Genomic DNA, 20,526 nt, shown 5'->3' on the forward strand with positions numbered 1-20,526 from the left:
GAGTAAGCCACTGTGCCTGGCTGAACAGTGCCTATCAAAGTCTCAGTGTTGCTCCCTGTTGCTGACAAGTTGGACATCCAGAGGCTGCAGTAGCTGGATCTGCCTTGGTGAGTGGGACTCCATGCTGCTGAGCTCACATGTCACTTCCATGTCTGTCACTGTGGCTGCTGTGTTCCTGTGCCCAGCATATCAAATCTGGAGGAGCTAAAGCCTGGCCATGTTCTTTAGGTTTTTAATGGTGGCTCTAATCTTCACCAATCCCCATCCTCCCAATGAAACATTGTTTTTATTTATTTATTGTTTTGTTAGTTATCATTAGTTTATTATAAAAGCAAGATACAGAAATTTCGGCCGGGCGCGGTGGCTCACGCCTATAATCCCAGCACTTTGGGAGGCTGAGGTGGGTGGATCATGAGGTCAAGAGATCGAGATCATCCTGGTCAACATGGTGAAACCCCGTCTCTACTGAAAATACAAAAATTAGCTGGGCATGGTGGCGCGTGCCTGTAATCCCAGCTACTCAGGAGGCTGAGGCGGGAGAATTGCCTGAACCCAGGAGGCGGAGGTTGCGGAGAGCCGAGATCGCACCATTGCACTCCAGCCTGGGTAACGAGCGAAACTCCGTCTCAAAAAAAAAACAAAAAACAAAAATTAGCTGGGCATGGTGGTGCACACTTGTAGTCCCAGCTACTCGGGAGGCTGAGGCAGGAGAATTGCTTGAACCCAGGAGGCGGAGGTTGCGGAGAGCCGTGCCATTGCACTCCAGTCTGGGTAACAACAGCGAAACTCCATCTCAAAAAAAAAAAAAAAGATACAGACATTTATATAACAAAAGATTTCAGAACTTCCGTAGAACGGGCAGCTTCATGTTGATGCCATTTCAACAGTGACTTATTTCAGTCAATGTACTTTCCAAGAACATCATTATCTCTAAATAGGAAACAATTCTTGTCATCTAGAACTACCTAGGTGCTATGGAAATTAAAAAAAAAGAACTACTTTGGTGCCTCCAATATTCTGAGAGAAGAACTTCATCTCCAACTTTCAGAAAAACAGGTTGAATCTCTTCACCCTTTCCTTAGAACCCAAACAGTGACTACTGTAGCTTGCAATACTTTGCCTCGAGATTCTTCTGAAGCATAATGCTTCCTTCGGTTACAGTTTCAGCAGCACTCCTTTCAATCAATACTTCGTAAAAGAGTGGAAGAAACTTTTTTTTGAGACAGAGTTTCACTCTTTCAGCTAGGCTGGAGTGCAGTGGCATGATCTTGGCTCACTGCAACCTCTGCCTTCTGCTTTCAAGCAATTATCTGCCTTAGCCTCCTGAGTAGCTGGGATTATAGGTGCATGCCACCATGCGCAGCTAATTTTTGTATTTTTAGTAGAGGCGGGGTTTTACCATGTTAGCCAGGCTGGTCTGGAACTTCTGACCTTGCGATTGCGTGCCTCGGCCTCCCAAAGTGCTGGTATTACAGACGTGAGCCACCGTGCCTGGCCAAGTTTTTTTTCTTTTCCTAAGCATATGTTCAGTGATGTCCTGAACTTCCTGTTTCCCCCTCAATGTTCAACCCTCCCTTTATCCAAATCCTGGTATTTTAGTTGCGGCCTATGTGCAACCTCTAGGGAAGCCTTTCTGCTTGGTGTCCGTAACTGGATAAACCTGTTGTTACTTCTCAGGGACCAGTGTGGGTTCATGGCACTCCTCATATCTCAACAATAGGCTCCTTATTCAGCTGGCCCTGCACCCTGCTTTCTAGAGCAAGCCCAACAGCTCCACTGCCTTCCTCTCTTCAGTTGACCTCTCTAATGACCACTGCTGGGCAGTTCTAGCCCGTGTGTCATGGACTCTTCTGTGAACCGATTTTTTTTTCTACTGGACAGTGGGGTTCCCAGCCTCAGCACCCAGGAACCTATTTGGAAGAATGTAGTGCCACATCATGTGTATGACTATCTGCTTTAATTTTCAATGCAGAAGAAATAATTTGTGGGTGCACAGCCTAGGGAGTTCTGGAGACAGAGCTATGAAGAGTGAAAATGAGCTTTCATCCAGGCTCTTCAACTCTTGCTTAGCTGTTGGTAACACAAAGTATAGAGTGAAAAGACTGGGACACATAAAATTCAATTAAATATCACTTGTCATTTTCCTTTTAATTTTTTTTTTTGAGACGAAGTTTCACCATTGTTACCCAGACTGGAGTGCAATGGCACGATCTCAGCTCACCGGAACCTCCACCTCCTGGGTTCAAGCAATTCTCTTGCCTCAGCCTCCCAAGTAGCTGGGACTACAGGCGTGGGCCACCATGCCCAGCTAATTTTTGTATTTTTAGTGGAGACGGGGTTTCACCTTGTTGACCAGAATGGTCTCGATCTCTTGACCTCGTGATCCACCCACCTCGGCCTCTCAAAGTGCTGGGATTATAGGCATGAACCACCGCGCCCGGCCAATTTTTTTTTTTTTTTTTAAATAAAGCCCTGCTCTTGTCCCATAGGCTGGAGTGCAGTAGTGCGATTACAGGCATGCGCCACCATGCCCAGCTAATTTTTGTATTTCTAGTAGAGACAGAGGTTTACCATATCGACCAGGTTGGTCTCGAACTCCTGACCTCAGGTTATCCAACCGCCTTGGCCTCCCAAAGTGCTTCGATTACAGGCATAAGCCACTGCGCCTGGCTTTTAATAGGATTTTAAACCTGTTTCTTCCCCTTTAAAATAGAATAAGTATTCCATAACATTAAGAATTATTTATTGGTTGGGTGCGGTGGCTCACACCTATAATACCAGCACTTTGGGAGGCTGAGGTGGGTGGATCACGAGGTCAAGAGATCGAGACCATCCTGGTCAACGAGGTGAAACCCTGTCTCTACTAAAAATACAAAAATTAGCTGGGCATGGTGGCATGTGCCTGTAGTCCCAGCTACTCGGGAGGCTGAGGCAGGAGAATTGCTTGAACCCAGAAGGCGGAGGTTGCGGTGAGCTGAGATTGTGCCATTGCACTCCAGTCTGGGTAACAATGGCGAAACTTCGTCTCAAAAAAAAAAAAAAAAAAAAAAAATATATATATATATAAAAGAATTACTTATTAGTAATAAATATTTATTAATAGATTACTTATTAGTAAACTATAAAGAGATAAAACAGCAGAGATTGTTACCTACAAATAGAAGTTGACTAAGGACAAGAACAAACAAATGTCTATTTTTTTTTTGAGACGGAGTTTCACTGTTGATACCCAGACTGGAGTGCAATGGCACGATCTCGGCTCACCGCAACCTCCGCCTTCTGGGTTCAAGCAATTCTCCTGCCTCAGCCTCCTGAGTAGCTGGGACTACAGGCACGCACCACCATGCCCAATTAATTTTTGTATTTTTATTAGAGACAGGGGTTTCACCTCATTGACCAGGATGGTCTCGATCTCTTGACCTTGTGATCCACCCGCCTCGGCACACCAAAGTGCTGGGATTATAGGTGTCAGCCACTGCGCCCGGCCAACAAATGTCTATTTTTAGAATTTTGGCCAGGTATGGTGGCTCATGTCTGCAATCCCAATGCTTTGGGAGGCTTAAGACAGGAAGATTGCTTGAACAAGGAGTCTGAGACCAGTTGGGCAACAAACCAAGACCCCATCTCTACCAAAAAAAAAAAAAAAAAATTGGCTGGAAACAGTGGTCCACAACTATAGTCCCAGCTCCTTAGGAGGCTGAGAAAGGATAACCAGAGCCCAGGAGTTTGAGGATGCAGTTGAGACAGGATAGTGCTACTGCACTCTACCATGGGTAACAGTGAGACCTGTCTCTTAAAAAGTTTTTCTTTCAGAATTTCACTTACAATCACCGACATGGGAAACAAAAACATGGGTACTGTGAAAACGAAAAACAGTGTGGGTTTTGTAGTAATTTGGGGTTTACTTCTATCCTAGGACCTCTGTCATTTTCCCTTAAAGCACCAGACTCCATGAAGTTAGTAAGCTTATACCTATGGATTCAGTTCTTCTGGAACCTGGTATACTCCATTTGCTGTTCAGCTGGAAAACATTTTCAGCCTTTCCAGCCTAATTCCAGAGCACCATGATTTATGGCAATGAAGATTCTTGAATTAAAACAGAAATTGAATTAAAAGAAATTGAGGCAGGTGGCCAGAACTGTGCTGAGCAAGAACCCTGCTGCTGCCACTGTCAGAAGTGTTGCCAACGACTAGAGAAATAAAGGGAAAAAAAGTCCTCTCCTTCTCTCTTCCTCCCACTTTACAGTCTCTTGGATTCAAATAAACTAGCAGGAAGCCAGCAGGCAAGAGAGTCTGGGAAATGTAGATCCCTAGATCTAGATCTGAGAATAAATAGACCCACGACCAGGATAACACAGGTTTTTATTTATTTTTTTTTTGAGACAGAGTCTTGCTTTGTCACCTAGGCTGGAGTGCAGTGGTGTGATCTCAGCTCACTGCAATCTCTGCTTCCCAGGTTCAAGTAATTCTCCCTGCCTTAGCCTCCAGAGTAGTTGGGATTACAGGCACCTGCCACTACACCTGGCTAAGTTTTGTATTATTTAGTAGAGATGGGGTTTTGCCATGTTGGCCAGGCTGGTCTTGAACTCCTGACCTCAGGTGATCCACCTACCTCAGCCTCCCAAAGTGCTGGGATTACAGACATGAGCCACCACACCTGGTCAGGACACATGGTTCTTAAGAGGCAAACACATTGCTTTCCACTGGCAACAGCAAAACGGAACTGCAAGTTAAAGCCTCAACTACTTCATTAGCTTGAAAAAGAGAAAATCTATGGCCCGGTGAGGTGGCTCATGTCTGTAATCCCAGCACTTTGGGAGGCTGTCAAGATGGGCAAATCACTTGAGGTCAGGTAGTGGAAACCAGCATGGCCAACAAAGTGAAACCCCATCTCTACTGAAAATATGGAAACAGGCCAGGCATGGTGGCAGGCACCTATAATCCCAGGTACTCAGGAGGCTGAGGCAGGAGAATCGCTTGAACCCAGAAGGCAGAGATTGCAGTGAGTAACCTGAGATTGTACTACTGCACTCAGGCCTGAGGCAACAGAGTGAGACTCAGTCTCCAAAAAAAGAAAAAAAAAAAAAAAAAAAGGAGAAATCTACCAGCCTGGGATTATACCCCTCTCCCAAGATGTAGACATGTTCCTGCCTCTAGAAGTCAAAGAAACAAAAGACACAAGGCCATTATACATGGCAAAGTCTTTATTTTCACATTTACATTAAAACATAAAACAGAAACATTAAAACATAGTGTACAAACAGAGTTCTCACTGCCCTGTTTTCAAAGCAGGGGCAAGGATATGACAAGATATTTTGAGCTTAACTCCAAATCATCAAGTGGGGGGGAAAAAACCATAGATACACTGGCAAAGGAATGTGGTGGGGGCAGAGAGCCTGGTGGAACCCAGAAGACTAAAGCCTGCATCCATTCTCCTTGTCCCTATTACCATCTATGTGATGTCCTGCAACGGGGATTGGGAATGGGGACAAGGTTTTGTTTTCTGAGATAGAGCCAGCCTCGCTCTATTGCCCAGGCTGGAGTGCAGTGGCACAATCTCAGTATACTGCAAACTCCGCCTCCCAGTTTTAAGCGATTCCCCTGCCTCAGCCTCCCAAGTAGCTGGGACTACAGGTGCATGCCAAAAATAAAAAAAATAAAATTTTTGTATTTTATTACAAAATTTTAATTTCACCATGTTGGCCAGGCTGGACAAAGTTTTTTTCCTTTGGCGAAATTAGTCACAGTCACATGAATTTGCTTCCAAAGCACCCAAATTTAATGTACAACTGCAAGGACTGGCAAGACTTAGGATTCACCTAAGGTCTCTCATAGTTAAGTCCCTTGCTTCCTATTCTTAGGGCAATCAATCAGCATCAGTTAAGTGTACTTCAAAGCAAGGCAAATCCTAATCCTGCCCAGGCCCAAAGACGAAGCCAGCCAGCGTTTGACCGCCTATATCTTCTTGGTGGCAATCTGCTGAAGCCAGATGAGTTCTGCTTTTTAACTCCAATCCTATTCTGCCACTGCAACTCCAGGCCTGGGCAGCCACTCTTAATCATCAACATAATAAAAGGAATATCTCTTCTGAGAAAAGAGCTTTTCTTGAGTTCTAGAAGCTAGCTTTTACAAAAGACGTCTTCAAGTAAGGGCGGGGTACATTGGCCCATGCCTATAATCTCAGCACTTTAGGAAGCCAAGAGAGGAGGATTGCTTGAGGCCAGGAGTTCAAGACCAGCCTGGGCAAAATAGTAAAACATCCATTTCTACAAAAAATTTAAAAAAGGAAAAAATGATGTCCTAAAATACTACAGGGTCATTAAAAGGCACAACTAGAACTTGGAACTCTGGGGAAATCTACTGCAATAACCCCTTGCTGGAGAAAAAGATCTTAGAAAGAGGTCTTGGGGGCAGGGGGAGAAAAAAATAGCTCTTGAACTGACAGGTCTGAAGTGTTTTATAATAAAAACAGTAACATCTCTTCACCAATCATTTGAGAAAATAAGACTACGGACACTGACCTGCCCACATCTTTAAGCATATTCTGTTGAGGACAGTGGTTTGGTGAAGCAGTCTGAGCAAAGCAAAAAAATAAAATGTAACTCAGCCCTCTATTGGAGAGAAGTGACAGTCCCAAAGTTGGTCAACCCAGGTATGGAATGAATGTTGGTGGGTACCTCCCTGCCATTCGCATAGGCTTCCCAAACACTATTCCTGAGAATAGCCATTTTATTAACAACATTTTAAGAAGAGGTTAGGGAGGCAAATCAGAGGAAATTGGAATCAAACATCAGCTTCATATAGGGAAGGCTTTGCCTGGAAAGTATAAAAAACACTTACAAACAGCCCTCAGACTGAGGAATTGGCTTTATTTAGATAGGAACTCTTTCAAAATGGGACAAGTTTTTCTCATGTTTTCTTTTTTTATTTTTATTTGCTTATCTGACATCCAGGAACTTCTCATGTTTTCAACAGAGGTCTGAATAAATTTTGTAAACTTTTTATGTTATTGCTCCTAATCTCTGACACTAGGAGAGACTCAAGTAAAAGCTTTGACATACCCCTCTCATCTTTTCCAGGCAAGAGAGAGTGTTCTTCAAAGCACTAGCTTGGATAAAACCAATCCTGAGATCCTAGGCTGGCTAGAAAAAGCAAAGTATTCCCCACTGCTCAAACAACTGGCCTCTTTCCTTACTTCTCACAAAGCAATTTAGGAGAATTAGGAACTTAATGCACAAGTCATTAGCAAAGGGAATAGTTCACCAGCTGCTTCCATCACTAGGCCTGCCAATGTTCCAGCATTGCATACCTAGAACACAAGCATTGTTCCTGCCAGGCACGGTGGCTCACACCTGTAATCCCAGCACTTTGGGAGGTCAAGGCTGGCAGATCACGAGGTCAAGAGATCGAGACCATCCTGGCCAACGGGGTGAAACCCCATCTCTATTAAAAATACAAAAATTAGCTGGGCATGGCGATGCGTGCCTGTAGTCCCAGCTACTCCAGAGGATGAGGCAGGAAAATCACTAGAACCCGGGAGGCAGAGGTTGCAGGTTGCAGTGAGCCAAGATGACATTACCGCATTTCAGCCTGGGCAACAGAGCGAGACTCCATCTCAAAAAAAAAAAAAACAAAAAAACCACCAAGTGTTGTTGCCACAAAGCACACCCAGATGTGCTCTATCACATACTTCTGTGGGGATAAGACAACTTACTAAAAGACTGTCAGCCTTCAAGGTCAGAAATAAACCAGACATAAGGTTCTACAGTGCCCTCTTGTGTTCAACTGAATAATACTCTTACATCAGTATCAAGATGAAGGTTAGTCCTTAGATCATGGATACCTAAGTGACAAAACAACTCAGGTGGGGTGTCATATCCCCCAGAAAACACTTAAACACTTAATGCCCACACACATCCTAGATGACTGATGAGAGGACACTCTCCAAGGTCCAGAAAATCACATAGAAAATAAGAATTTCCAGCAAACAATAATGGTTAATGAAGGCTTTAAACCCAAGAAATGGATAATGTAGATAAAGTACCCATCAATTACTCTTTTAGTGGACATAACAGATACACAATCTGTTGTGTCTCAGCGACACAGAGACCTAGAATCATACTAATGGAACAAAACATGCTCTCCAATGTTCTAGGCTGCAGACAGTAAACAGCGATCTTGCTTGGGGCTGCTTGGTGCTAGCAAACAACATTTAAACCTAACCAGCAGCATGCCTGAAAGGTTTCAAGACCATGGTCACTCCCACTTATAGATGTGGACTACCTTCTCTGTTAAGGTGGCCAAGTAGCTATTATGGTTCACCTCAAATGGGCAGATGTCCAAGACAGGCTGAGCAGTCTGCAGTTCCTGGAGCAATGAGCCACTGGCAGCATCCCACAGCTGAAGAAAGCAAGCAGAGAGAGGGGTCAGAAGTCAATCAGTTCACCCAAGGGACTTGGCTTTCTTTATCATCAAATAAGTCAGAAAAGCCTGCAGAGAGAACACTACCTGGAGAGAAAAACAGGCCATCCCTAACCTTAGCAAGGTTATGCAAAGCCAGCACGCCTGACATAGTTCAGGTACAGCCTCACCTAATGTAATTAGCAATCAGTCTACCTGTAAGTAGATCTGAAAATAGAGCCCAGATTCCATTCCTTCAATCTATGTGCCAGGCTCATCGAGGGAGAGAAGGGCCAATAGATAAAGTCCCTGTCCTTGGCCTCATGGAATTCACCGTTTTTTTGGGGGGGGGCGGCAGGGGGGAGTCAGAGTCTTGCTCTTATCACCCAGGCTGGAATGTCCTGGCATGATCTTGGCTCACTGCATCCTCCACCTCCCAGGTTCAAGCGATTCTCCTGCCTCAGCCTCCCAAGTAGCTGGAACTACAGGTGCTTGCCACCACACCCAGCTAATTTTCTTGTATTTTTGGTAGAGATGGGGTTTCACCATGTTGGCCAGGCTGGGCTTGAACTCCTGACCTCAGAAGATCTGCCTGTCTTGGCCTCCCAAAGTGCTGGGATTACAGGCATGAGCCACTGCGTCTGGCCTCTAAAAATTTATTATTGGCCAGGCATGGTGGCTCACACCCGTAATTCCAACATTTTGGGAGGCAGAGATGGGAGGATACCTTGAGGATAGGAGATTGAGACCAGCTAGGGCAATATAGTAAGATTCCCATGTCTACAAGAAATTTAAAAATTAGCTAGGTGTGGTGGTGCATGCCTGTAGTTCCAGCTACTCAAGAGGCTGAAAGAGAATTGCTTGAGCTAAGGAGGCTACAGTGAGCCATCATTACACCACTACATTCCAGCCAAAACAGGGCAAGATACTGTTTCTTTAAAAAAAAAAAAAAAAAAAAGCAAAGAAAAACATTTTAAAGTATTAAAAAGTAGAGATAGCCAGGCATGGTAGCATACACCTGCAGTTCCAGCTACTTGGGAGGCTGAAGCATGAGAATCACTTGAAGCCAGGAGGTGGAGGTTGCAGTAAGCCAAGATCGCACCTCTGTGCTCTAGACTGGGTGACAGAGACCCTTTCTCAAAAAAAAAAAAAGTAGAGAGGGCCAGGCACAGTGGCTCATGCCTATAATCCCAGCACTTTGGGAGTCTGAGGTGGATAGATCACTTAAGGTCAGGGGTTCAAGACCAGCCTGGCCAACAAGGCAAAACCCCATCTCTACTAAAAATACAAAAACAGCCAGGTAGCGTGGTGCACTTCTATAGCTACATGGGAGGCTGAAGCAGGAGAACTGCTTGAACCCAGAGGTGGAGGTTGTGGTGAGATGAGATGGCGCCATTGCACTCCAGCCTGGATAAGAGCAAAACTCGGTCTCAAAAAAAAAGAAAAAAAAAGACATTTTCTTATATCTGGCATAACGTTATCATGTACAACAAAATTAACAATGCTACAGTATTATCTAATACCTGGTGCATAATCAGCATTTTCTGGTATCTTTTTATATCCAGTTTATTTGAATCAGGATCAAGTAAGGTCTACATTACATCTGGTGTTTATAAATTATAATTGCCTCTTTTAACCTAGATCAGACCCAACCTTCCCACCTTTTTTCTTCTGCCATTGACTTATTGTGGAAGCTGGGTCAGCTGTCTTAGTGAACACCCTGCACCTGGATTGGTGTATATGCTTTCTGTGCTTTCATTAAACTTGTTCTCCTCTATTCCCTGAAACTCCAGTCAATGAAAGTTAGCGCTAGCTTCTAGAGTGGCACTATACAATATGGTGGCCTCTAGTTACATAAGTTACTTATATTTAACTTGATTAAAGTAAAACATTAAGTTCTCCTGTGGCACTAAGCACACTTAAACTGCTCATGTGGCTAGTGTGACTGCATTAAAGGATGCTGCTCTAAGCCTTAATTAGACTCAGGTTCATGAACAACTTGGCCAGGTGCAGTGACTCACTCCTGTAATCCCAGCACTTTGGGAGGCCCAGGCTGGCAGATAACTTGAGGTCAGGAGTTCAAGACCAGCCTGACCAACGTGGTGAAACCCCATCGCTATTAAAAATACAAAAATTAGTCAGACGTGGTGGCAAGTGCCTGTAATCCCAGCTACTCAGGAGGCTGAGGCAGGAGAATCACTTGAAATGAACTAGGGAGGTGGAGGTTGCAGCAGTGAGCCAAGATCATGCCACTGCACTCCAGCCTGGGTGACAGACAGATTATTGCCTCAAAAGAAAAAAAAAAGGCCAGGCGCAGTGGCTCACGCCTGTAATCCCAGCACTTTGGAAGGCCAAGGCGGATGGATCACGAGGTCAAGAGATCGAGACCATCCTGGCCAACATGGTGAAAACCCATCTCTACTAAAATTACGAAAATTAGCTGGGCATGGTGGCACACGCCTGTAGTCCCAGCTACTCAGGAGGCCGAGGCAGGAGAATTGCTTGAACCTGGGAGGCAGAGTTTGCAGTGAGCCGAGATTGGGCCACTGCCCTCCAGTCTGGCACCTGGCAACGAAGCGAGGCCTGTCCCCCCCCCAAAAAAAAAGACATCTCATAGGGAGCACCATGTGCTTCCTATTGTCATCACATCAAAAAGACCCAATTATTTTTGGTTAACCCACCTACAGTGATGCTAAAATTGATCAACATGTTCAGGTAGTGACAGGCTGATTCTTCCACTGTAAAATTCCCCGTCAGTCTTTCATCTGTTTGTTTAATCCTGAATTGATGAAGCTGAGGCCTGAATTAATTATTTTATTGAGGTTTCAGTACTGTCTTTACTTTCCTTCTTTAAAGATTCACACAGTATGACCCCTGGAACTGTGGCTCCACAAGAATGAGGTGACTCTACATATATTGAAATGGAAACATCTCTAAGATAGGAAGTTAAATGGGAAAAGAAGAAATTATGAAGCAGTATGGAAAGCACAACTCATATGTAAACCAGGCACTGTCACATACACACACATGTGGATATGTGGGATTACATAGCAGAACTTTTTTGCTTTATGAGCTTCTGTAAAAAATGTTCAAGTTTTCCCTTACCAATATTTTAAGCAAAACTACTTTTTACATGAAAGTAAAAAATTACAGGCTCACCAGGGCAGAATTTGCTGCTTCATCCCCAGTACAGACCAGGATGTTGCCATCATTCTCTGGGCTTTGGAAAATGGCATTTTTGGTCAACAGTTTGCAAGTGGGTCCTCCAAAAAATGTATGTACAGGCTGGCAGGAGCAGACCAGATTTCCAGTGTCATCCAGTCTGTAGGACATTTCCATCAGCACACTTCTTATTGTGGTATGATTTTTATCTATGGGACAGAGAAATCAGTGCTGCACCATGGGTATGCTACAAAAAACATTAACCAAGTACCCAAACCTCAGACACTTACTTACAACTTACTTGGATGGAAAAGCCATAAATGCAATAAACCATCAAAAATAGCTACAAAAAAAAAAATAAAAGGACAAGAACAAAATATCACAGCATCAATGAAATTCAGAACCGCAGGCTAGAAATCAAGTTATCTACAATAGCTTTTTGCTTAAGAGAAAAACAATTCTGAGTGAGTTACCTGTTTTAGTAAGATCAGTCTCCTAACAGACCTCTGCTGGGGGATTTCTCTCTCAAGAATTCTCAGTAAAAGGTTTTTCCCTTCCCCCAGTGAGAACTTCATTAGCCCTAGGGACTGCACTTTTTAATAAAGTGAAAGCATACAAACATGTATTTGAAATTCTGCTGGGAGGCAAACAAAAGCCAGAGAACAAAATAGAACCCCGAGGCTTTCTACACCAGTCACAGCAATCACAGTCTTGGAGATAGCAGAGCTGTGGGATGACAAAGAGCCCAAGGGTCTTTAGAGTGAAGTGCTACTGAGATGTTTGTCAGCTCAAACAAAACTGAAAAACATGAGTAGATCTACCCACAACTAGAAGTGGGGGCATTTAATGACTTAACTCTATAAATTTGTTTAATACAATTGTTACCTCAGCATCTGTTTTTAGGGCTCACATAAATTATTTGAAACCCAGATGTACCCTGTCAACTTTGGCCTAGTTACAATGTCCCTTCCCTGAGTGAGGTTAGCAATATAGCCCATTTGTCCCTCCCCTCAACCCCCACCCCGCCCCTAGGGTGGCCTATCCTGGATGGCCTAACCCCTTCTTCCCATTGGCACTCTGAAGCATGCTGCCCTCTTTTCTTTGGGATCTATCAAGTAAGCTGTTTCCGTCATTTCATGTGTTTTATGCACTGCCTTCTTTGCATCTCACTTGACCAACACACCTGAACCTAGCTTCTTTCGTATTCAGGGCTCTCCTAGAGAGTCGCTATCTCAAAGGAAATAACTTGGACCTGAGTCAGACAAAAGCCACAAGGGTACATGCCAGTATAAACAAGTTCCCTGTGAAAGGGCACCTGGTCATGCGTCAGACAGGCATTAGGCCATCTACCAGGACAAAGGAGTATCCTGTGAAAGACACACTATGAACATTCACAAACAACTCCCTTGAGCTTGGCAGGACAGGGCTATATATAGCCACTCTACTGACAGAGATCTCAAGACCAAATTAGAAAGAAAAAACTTAAAACGCTGGCCATCAGTACAGTTTACCAGGAATTTAGATTCGTGTCACTTAGCCTAGAAGGAAGCTGTGAATGAAGCACAGTCTGCTCTTAGGGGTTCCACCTCTGATTCCAAAGACAGAAATGTTCAGCTGGCTGAGCCCACACAACCACTGTTGTCCATCTCCCCTTATTTACCAGTGTTGGCCCAAATAAGGAGGAATAGACAATACGTTGGGTACTACATGGCGGCCCTAATCTGGGCTTTTCTCTCAGGGGAAGTAAGGGACAGGCAGAAGACAAAAAAGTGATCTCAACGTGGCTCAATGACCTAAAGAGCTGGCCCCCTCATTCCACTACTGTTCTAAGTTGCAGGAGCTCCTGAGTGGCTAATTCACTTCCAGAAGGACCTGGCAGAATATGCTTCAGTCCTCACATGTAAGAAGCAGGAAGGCAGGCTCTGTGGGGGAGTTTGGAGACACCATCCTTCCTATAGTAGCAAGAGCTACGACATATCTTATTAGCCTGTGAGGGGTACCACAGCCACCCAAAGGATAGGATCAAACTCTCCTTCCCTCTTCTCTACCATTGTGTTCCCAAATAAACCAAAGGAGGCCGCACAAGGACATTCCACTACTCACCAGGCCTGTAGGTCACAAGACAGTGCCGGGAGCTGTTTTCTGTCTGAAAGTCTATGCAGCCCCCTGGCTCCAAGGGCAGCACATGAGGCCAATGAGTAAAGTCCGTTTTCCGTTCCCAGAAGGAAGCATCCTCCAAGTTTCCAGCCAGCACCCCACCATATGGAAATGCAGCTGAGGCAGCTCTGGACATGTATGACAGGGAGACCAGTGGACATCTGAAGGAAAAGAAAGGAAACTGTATCTTACATTCCAAAACTCGGATGGCTCTAGACCCCTCTACCAGGAATCCTCAAGCACATCCCTACCTCTAGAGGTTAAACACCTTTAGTCACTATCCTCTGACATCTGATAAAAATTATCACCTTCTCTGTAGAAACAAAAGAGTATACATATAATATTCTGCACCTAATTTCAAGGGAGATACCACATAGTCTAGAAAAAAAAAAAGGAAAAAAATAACTAGGAAATTTAAGGGATAAAAAGATCACAATTTACTGGGAAGCTTGTGGAAATGCGGTTAGCCACATACAAAGAAAAGTCAGGGAAGAAACAAACTTAAATACATAACAAAATAAAGATTCCAAATTGTAGCTGACAGACCCCACAATTAAAATACAGCTAAAAGCAGCTACATTTAAATTCAGAAACAGGACTGTTTTAGATTTTCTAAATTTCCTTCTGCAAGCATATGACCAGAACTATACGCCAAGAATTCTCTCAGAAATATCATCCTTCAAACCGTGTTCCTAGGAACTCATTTCTGCTGTGAACTCCTTCATGCCAAAGTTGCCGAAGTGTCTACTTTGCCTGTTTTATTTCATTTTCCCTGTCACAATAAAGGTAATCAAAGTAAACAAAAATAAAAATGAACAATACATACAAATACTCTTTCCTTGCCATTTAAAAACTTGCTGGGTTTTAGTTTGGTACTTGCTGGGCATTGTGGCTCATGCCTGTAATCCCAGCATTTAGGGAAGCCAATGTGGGAGAATCACTTGAGGTCAGGGGTTTGAGATTAGCCTGGCCAACACGGTGAAACCCCTGCTAAAAATACAAAGTTAGCCAGGAGAAATACCCAGGAGGCAGAGGACGCAGTGAGCCAAGACTGTGCCACTGAACTCCAGCCTGGCTTACAGAGTAAGACGCTGTCTTAAGAAAAAAACAACAACAACAACAAAAAAACCTGCCACCAACAAAAAAAACCTTGCTGTATTTTACTGTCTATTCTATGTGGGCACAGGTTTCAGTAAATAATTATTACTTCATTGATATCTTTATGTTTAGCTCTCCTTGCTCTTTTTAATATATCCAGTTGGAAACAAATTATCTCTTAGGATACTTTTCTTTTTTTTGAGACGGAGGAGTTTTGCTCGTTACCCAGGCTGGAGTACAATGGCGCGATCTCTGCTCACCGCAACCTCCGCCTCCTGGGTTCAGGTAATTCTACTGCTTCAGCCTCCTGAGTAGCTGGGATTACAGGCACGTGCTACCATGCCCAGCTAATTTTTTGTATTTTTAGTAGAGATGGGGTTTCACCATGTTGACCAGGATTGCCTCGATCTTTTGACCTCGTGATCCACCCACCTCGGCCTCCCAAAGTGCTGGGATTACAGGCATGAGCCACCGCGCCCGGCTAGGATACTTTTCATTTTGGTCAGATCACAGACCCTACACCCTTTCTGAGAACTTTATACCTACAAGGCAGCTCAACACATTCTAAGACATAGTGGTGCTGGTGGCCATCCATCCTTAGAACTTGGGCTGACTTTATAAACTTCTCAATCTCGTAAATGGATTAAATGATAAATAATAATACAGTATCTTCAAACAAGCTGGTTTAGCTTGCTCTCTTCCTATATGCTAGACATGTGGCTATTAAAGCAAGTGGCCTACACTTACCAGATTTTACAGATGAAGCTTTCAATGGGCCAAGAAATACAACCAAGGTCACACAACTTGTAAGTAGTGGAGCTGAACAGAGATCTGACTCTATTTTGCCATGTTAGATGATTACTGATTATGAACCTGGCTATAATTATACCAGAATGCTCTGTCATATGAAATATCATGGATATAAACTCTTATTAATAAGAATGTTATTGATTCTGAAGTGACATCAAGTGAATCTTCAAAAACTCTTGTATTTCTGACCAACTGTGGAACACCCTCTGAAGAAACAATGAACACAATAATAAGCCAAGAGAAAGCTACTACTACCAGGAAGACAGTAAGTGACTCCCTACCTGGCTTTCTGAGCTACTAACTCCTGGACATGACTGCTTGTGTTTCGCATGTCATATACTAGAATTGAACCATTGGCCAGTCCAGCATACATGTAGTTATTCTCATCAAGACACCAGCAACAGCTCCAGACAGGACGTCCAGCATTGTAAGTCTGGACCACGGTGTTTGTCTCCAGGCTGTGGAGTTAAAAGAGACTTTTACAACTGCATTAAAAAAATCCAATACATGACAAAGATGTAAAGAGCATCATTTAAATGATCCTTAATCCTTAATTGAGAACACACTCACACGCCCAAAATATCTGGATTCCCTAATTTTTCTAAGGTCTGCCCAGGTAAATCCTTTAAATTCTAGAACATTTGTTTTGGGGGCCACAGGTTTTCCTCTTGAATTGTAAGGAAGTAAAAGAATAAAGGGGCTGGGCATGGTGGCACACCCCTGTAATCCTAGTATTTTGGGAAGCTGAGGCAGGCAGATCACTTGAGGTTAGGAGTTTTGAGACCAGCCTGACCAACATGGCAAAACCCTACCTCTACTAAAAACACAAAAATTAGCGAGGTGTGGTCAGCTGCAGTGGTTCACACCTGTAATCCCAGCACTTTGGGAGGCTGAGGCGGGTGGATCACGAGGTCAAGAGATTGAGAACATCCTGGCCAACATGGTGAAACCCCTGTCTCTAGTAAAAATACAAAAATTAGCTGGGTGTGGTGGCACTTGCCTGTAATCCCATCTACTTGGGAGGCTGAGGCACAAGAATCACTTGAACCCAGGAGGCAAAGGTTGCAGTAAGCCAAGATCCAGCCACTGCACTCCAGCCTGGCGACAGAGTAAGACTCTATCTAGAAAAAAAAAAAAAAAATTTAGCCAGGTGGCAGACAACCATAATCCCAACTACTTGGGAGGCTGAGATAGGAGAATCACTTGAAACCAGGAGGTGGAGACTGCAGTGAGCCACGATCATGCCACTATACTCCAGCCTCAGTGACAGAGTGAGACTCTCTCTCTCAAAAATAAGTAAGTAAGTAAGTAAGTGAGGGTATAAAACAAGTCATCATGGTACCCAAGGGCAGTGAGTGCTTGGTGAACATCTCTGTTACTCAGAATTATCCAGGTAACAGACCAGGACCAGGAGTAAGCAGTTCCAACCTGGTATGGTGACTCTGTGATGTCAGGTACCAAAGCTCCCCCTATCCTATCATTCCACAAACTTTATTTTTTTATTATTTTTATTTATTTACTTACTTTGAGACAGAGCCTTGCTCTGTTGCCCAGGCTGCAGTACAGTGGTGCGATCTCAGCTCACTGTAACCTCTACTTTCAGGCGATTCTTCAAGTGATTCTCTTGCCTCAGCCTCCCTGGTAGGCTGGATTATAGATGCCTGCCACCATGCCCAGCTAATCTTTGCATTTTCAGCAAAGACGGGGTTTCACCATATTGGCCAGGCTAGTATTGAACTCCTGACCTCAGGTGATCTGCCTGCCTCGGCCTCCCCCAGTGCTGGAATTACAGGCGTGACCCATCACGCCTGGCCTCCACCAACTTTAGAATTTTATTCTCATCTCCTTAAAATATGCTTTAGACATCTTTTGGAACATATATAATTTTAACAAAACAGGATACTACACTTAGTTTTGTAACCTTCTGTGTCCATTTCTAAAAGCAATATATTTTAAATGGATCTCACAAGACTATGTCTCAGATCAGAAAAAACAGAGCTAAGGTCATCATAATACTGATATTAATTTTATGCTACTCAACACTAAACAGTCCAGTCTCCACCTTCCTCCCCAAATCACTCACCTGGTCAGTTTAATAGTGTTGTCTAGGGAAGCAGATAGTAGTAAGCCTCTGGAGCAACTGTTAAAAGCTAGTCCACGGATCTGTTTGCCATGCATCGGAATGTACTGACTGCTTTTCATGTTGGCAGTACTCAACATCTTAACACCAAAGCCTGTCAAAGGCAAGAGAGTATAAAACAGATCACTAAAAGTGAACCTAGGGCAATGCAAATTACTTTTTCAAGTAGCTCCTTTGTCCACCTTTGTTGGCATGTAAGTCCTTGGGAACCAGCTGGTCAAACAAAATAAAAATTCTCCTATGTTATTATTTATTTATTTATTTATTTTTGAGACAGGGCCTTACTCTGGCACCCAGGCTCGAGTGTAGTGGTGTAATCTCGGCTCACTACAACCTCCACCTCCTGGTTCAAGCGATTCTCCTGCCTCAGCCTCTCGAGTAGCTGGGACTACACGCATGTGCCACCACGCTTGGCTAACTTTTGTATTTTTTGGTAGAGATGGGGTTTCATCGTATTGGCCAGGCTGGTCTCAAACTCCTGGCCTCAAGTGATCTGCTCATCTCAACCTTCCAAAGTGCTGGGTTTATAGGCATGAACCACCATGCCTGGCCTATAATTTATTTTAAAAAGTACAACCCAGGCTGGGCACAGTGGCTCATGCCTGTAATCCCAGAACTTTGGGATGCCAGGGTAGGTGGATCACCTGAGGTCAGGAGTTTGAGACAAGCCTGGCCAAGATGGTGAAATCCTGTCTCTACTAAAAATACAAAAAATTAGCTGGGTAAGGTGATGGGTGCCTGTAATCCCAGCTACTCGGGAGGCTGAGGGAGGTGAACTGCTCAAACCTGGGAGGCAGAGGTTGCAATAAGCCGAGACTGCACCATTACACTCCAGCCTGGGCAACAAGAGTGAAACTCTGTCTCAAACAAAACAACAAAAAACGAAAAGAAAAAGAAAAGAAAAAAAGTACAACCCATGCTTGCCTCATGACCATGAAGAGAAGAAAAAGAAGAAAAATTATATTCCATTCCAAATGTCCAGGTAAATGGATAAACAAGTCTATGGTATACACATATATGGAATACTACTCATTAAAAAGGAATTAACTACTAATATACACTACAATAAAAAATTATGCAGAGAGAAAGAAGTCAGACCAAAAAATAATACTGTATGATTCCTTTTAGGTAAAATCCTAGAAAATGCAAACTAATCTGTAGTGACAAAAAGCAGTGACTGTGTGGGGACAGTGTGGGGACAGAAACAGGAGGGTGGGGCAGATGAGATTACAAAAGGCCATAGGGGAACTTATGGGGTAATACATATGTTCATGGCTGAGTGTGGTAACTCACGTCTGTAATCCCAGCACTTTGGGAGGTTGAGGTGGGTGGCTTGCTTGAACTCATGAGTTCAAGACCAGCCTTAGCAATATGGTGAAACCCCATTGTTACAAAAAACACAAAAATTAGCTGGGTGTAGTGCTGTTAGCCTATAGTCCCAGCTACTTGAGAGGCTGAGGTGGGAGGATGGCTAGAGCCCAGGATGTAGAGGTTGTAATGGGCTGAGATCACGTCCCTCTCCCTGCATTCCAGCCTGGGCGATAGACTAAATCCTGTGTCAAAATAAATAAATAAATAAATAAATAAATAAAATAGAGATCCCATCCCTCTCCCTGTATTCCAGCCTGGGTGACAGAACTAGATCTTGTGTCAAAAAAAAAAAAAAAAAAGATAAAATAAAGTTATCGTGATTGTAGTGATGGTTTTAGGGGTGCATTACATATGTGAAAACTCATTAAAATGTATACGTTGAATATTTACAGTTTATTACCTGTCAATTATACTTCAATAAAGCTGTTGAGACAGAATATTTCATTTGAAACACAGACACTCTAGATGCAGAAGATGATAAAGATATGAAATGATAAAGAATGAAAATAAATCATTTGTCAAGATACGTCACATCTGTGTGAAATGAAACATGACATTTCAAAACGCACATTCCTGAAGGGGGAAAATAACCAACAAAAATATGTCCTTTCTTTTTTAATTTTTTTAATTGAGATGGAGTTTCACTCTTGTTACCCAGGCTGGAGTGCAATGGCGCGATCTCAGCTCACCGCAACCTCCACCTCCTGGGTTCGGGCAATTCTCCTGCCTCAGCCTCCTGAGTAGCTGGGATTACAGGCACGTGCCACCATGCCCAGCTAATTTTCTGTATATTTAGTAGAGACGGGGTTTCACCATGTTGACCAGGATGGTCTCGATCTCTTGACCTCGTGATCCACCCGCCTCAGCCTCCCAAAGTGCTGGGATTACAGGGGTGAGCCACCGCGCCTGGCCTTTTTTTATTTTATTTTAAAAGAAATGGGGTTTCTCCATGTTGGCCAGGATGGTCTAGATCTCCTGGCCTTGTGAACTCAGCCTCCCAAAGTGCTGGGCACCGTGCCCAGCCTAAAAATGTCCTTTCAAAACTATTAAGTACTTTATGTATGTGTGTGTGTATATACGTACATATATACGTATATATATGTACACACACAGACTGGTAGATATCTCAACTAGGTGGCCAAGCATGGTGGCTCAGGCCTGTAATCCCAGTACTTTGGGAGGCTGAGATGGGTGGATCACCTGAGGTCAGGAGTTCGACAGACCAGCCTAACCAACATGCTAAAGCCCTGTTTCAAATACAAAAATTAGCCATGCATGGCGGCATGCACCTGTAGTCCTAGCTACTTGGGAGGCTGAGGCAGGAGAATCTCTTGAACCCAGAAGGCAGAGGCTGCAGTGAGCTGAAATCATGCCTGCCACTGCACTCC

General features: G+C 43.8%; 1 protein-coding gene across 9 annotated transcripts in view; it reads right to left on the reverse strand.

The window, feature by feature from the left end:
* Positions 1-5,189: 5,189 nt before the first annotated feature.
* RFWD3 (ring finger and WD repeat domain 3) overlaps positions 5,190-20,526 on the reverse strand; it is a 54,652-nt gene continuing 39,315 nt past the window's right edge. For 7 of the 9 annotated variants that reach the window (XM_078357740.1, XM_008986204.6, XM_017967011.4 and 4 more), the window contains 5 exons: positions 17,711-17,861; positions 15,909-16,085; positions 13,666-13,880; positions 11,560-11,771; positions 5,190-8,400 (listed from right to left, as the gene is read on the reverse strand). In XM_078357740.1, coding sequence (XP_078213866.1) covers positions 8,257-8,400; positions 11,560-11,771; positions 13,666-13,880; positions 15,909-16,085; positions 17,711-17,861 — 899 coding nt within the window. In that variant the 3' untranslated portion in view covers positions 5,190-8,256. Of the gene's footprint in view, positions 8,401-11,559; positions 11,772-11,821; positions 11,906-13,665; positions 13,881-15,908; positions 16,086-17,710; positions 17,862-20,526 lie in introns of those variants that run through there. The other 2 variants (XM_078357742.1, XM_078357743.1) reach the window with 2 other exon arrangements.

Source organism: Callithrix jacchus, chromosome 20, assembly GCF_049354715.1.
Source record: "Callithrix jacchus isolate 240 chromosome 20, calJac240_pri, whole genome shotgun sequence".
In the NCBI taxonomy this organism is placed as follows: Eukaryota; Metazoa; Chordata; class Mammalia; order Primates; family Cebidae; genus Callithrix; species Callithrix jacchus.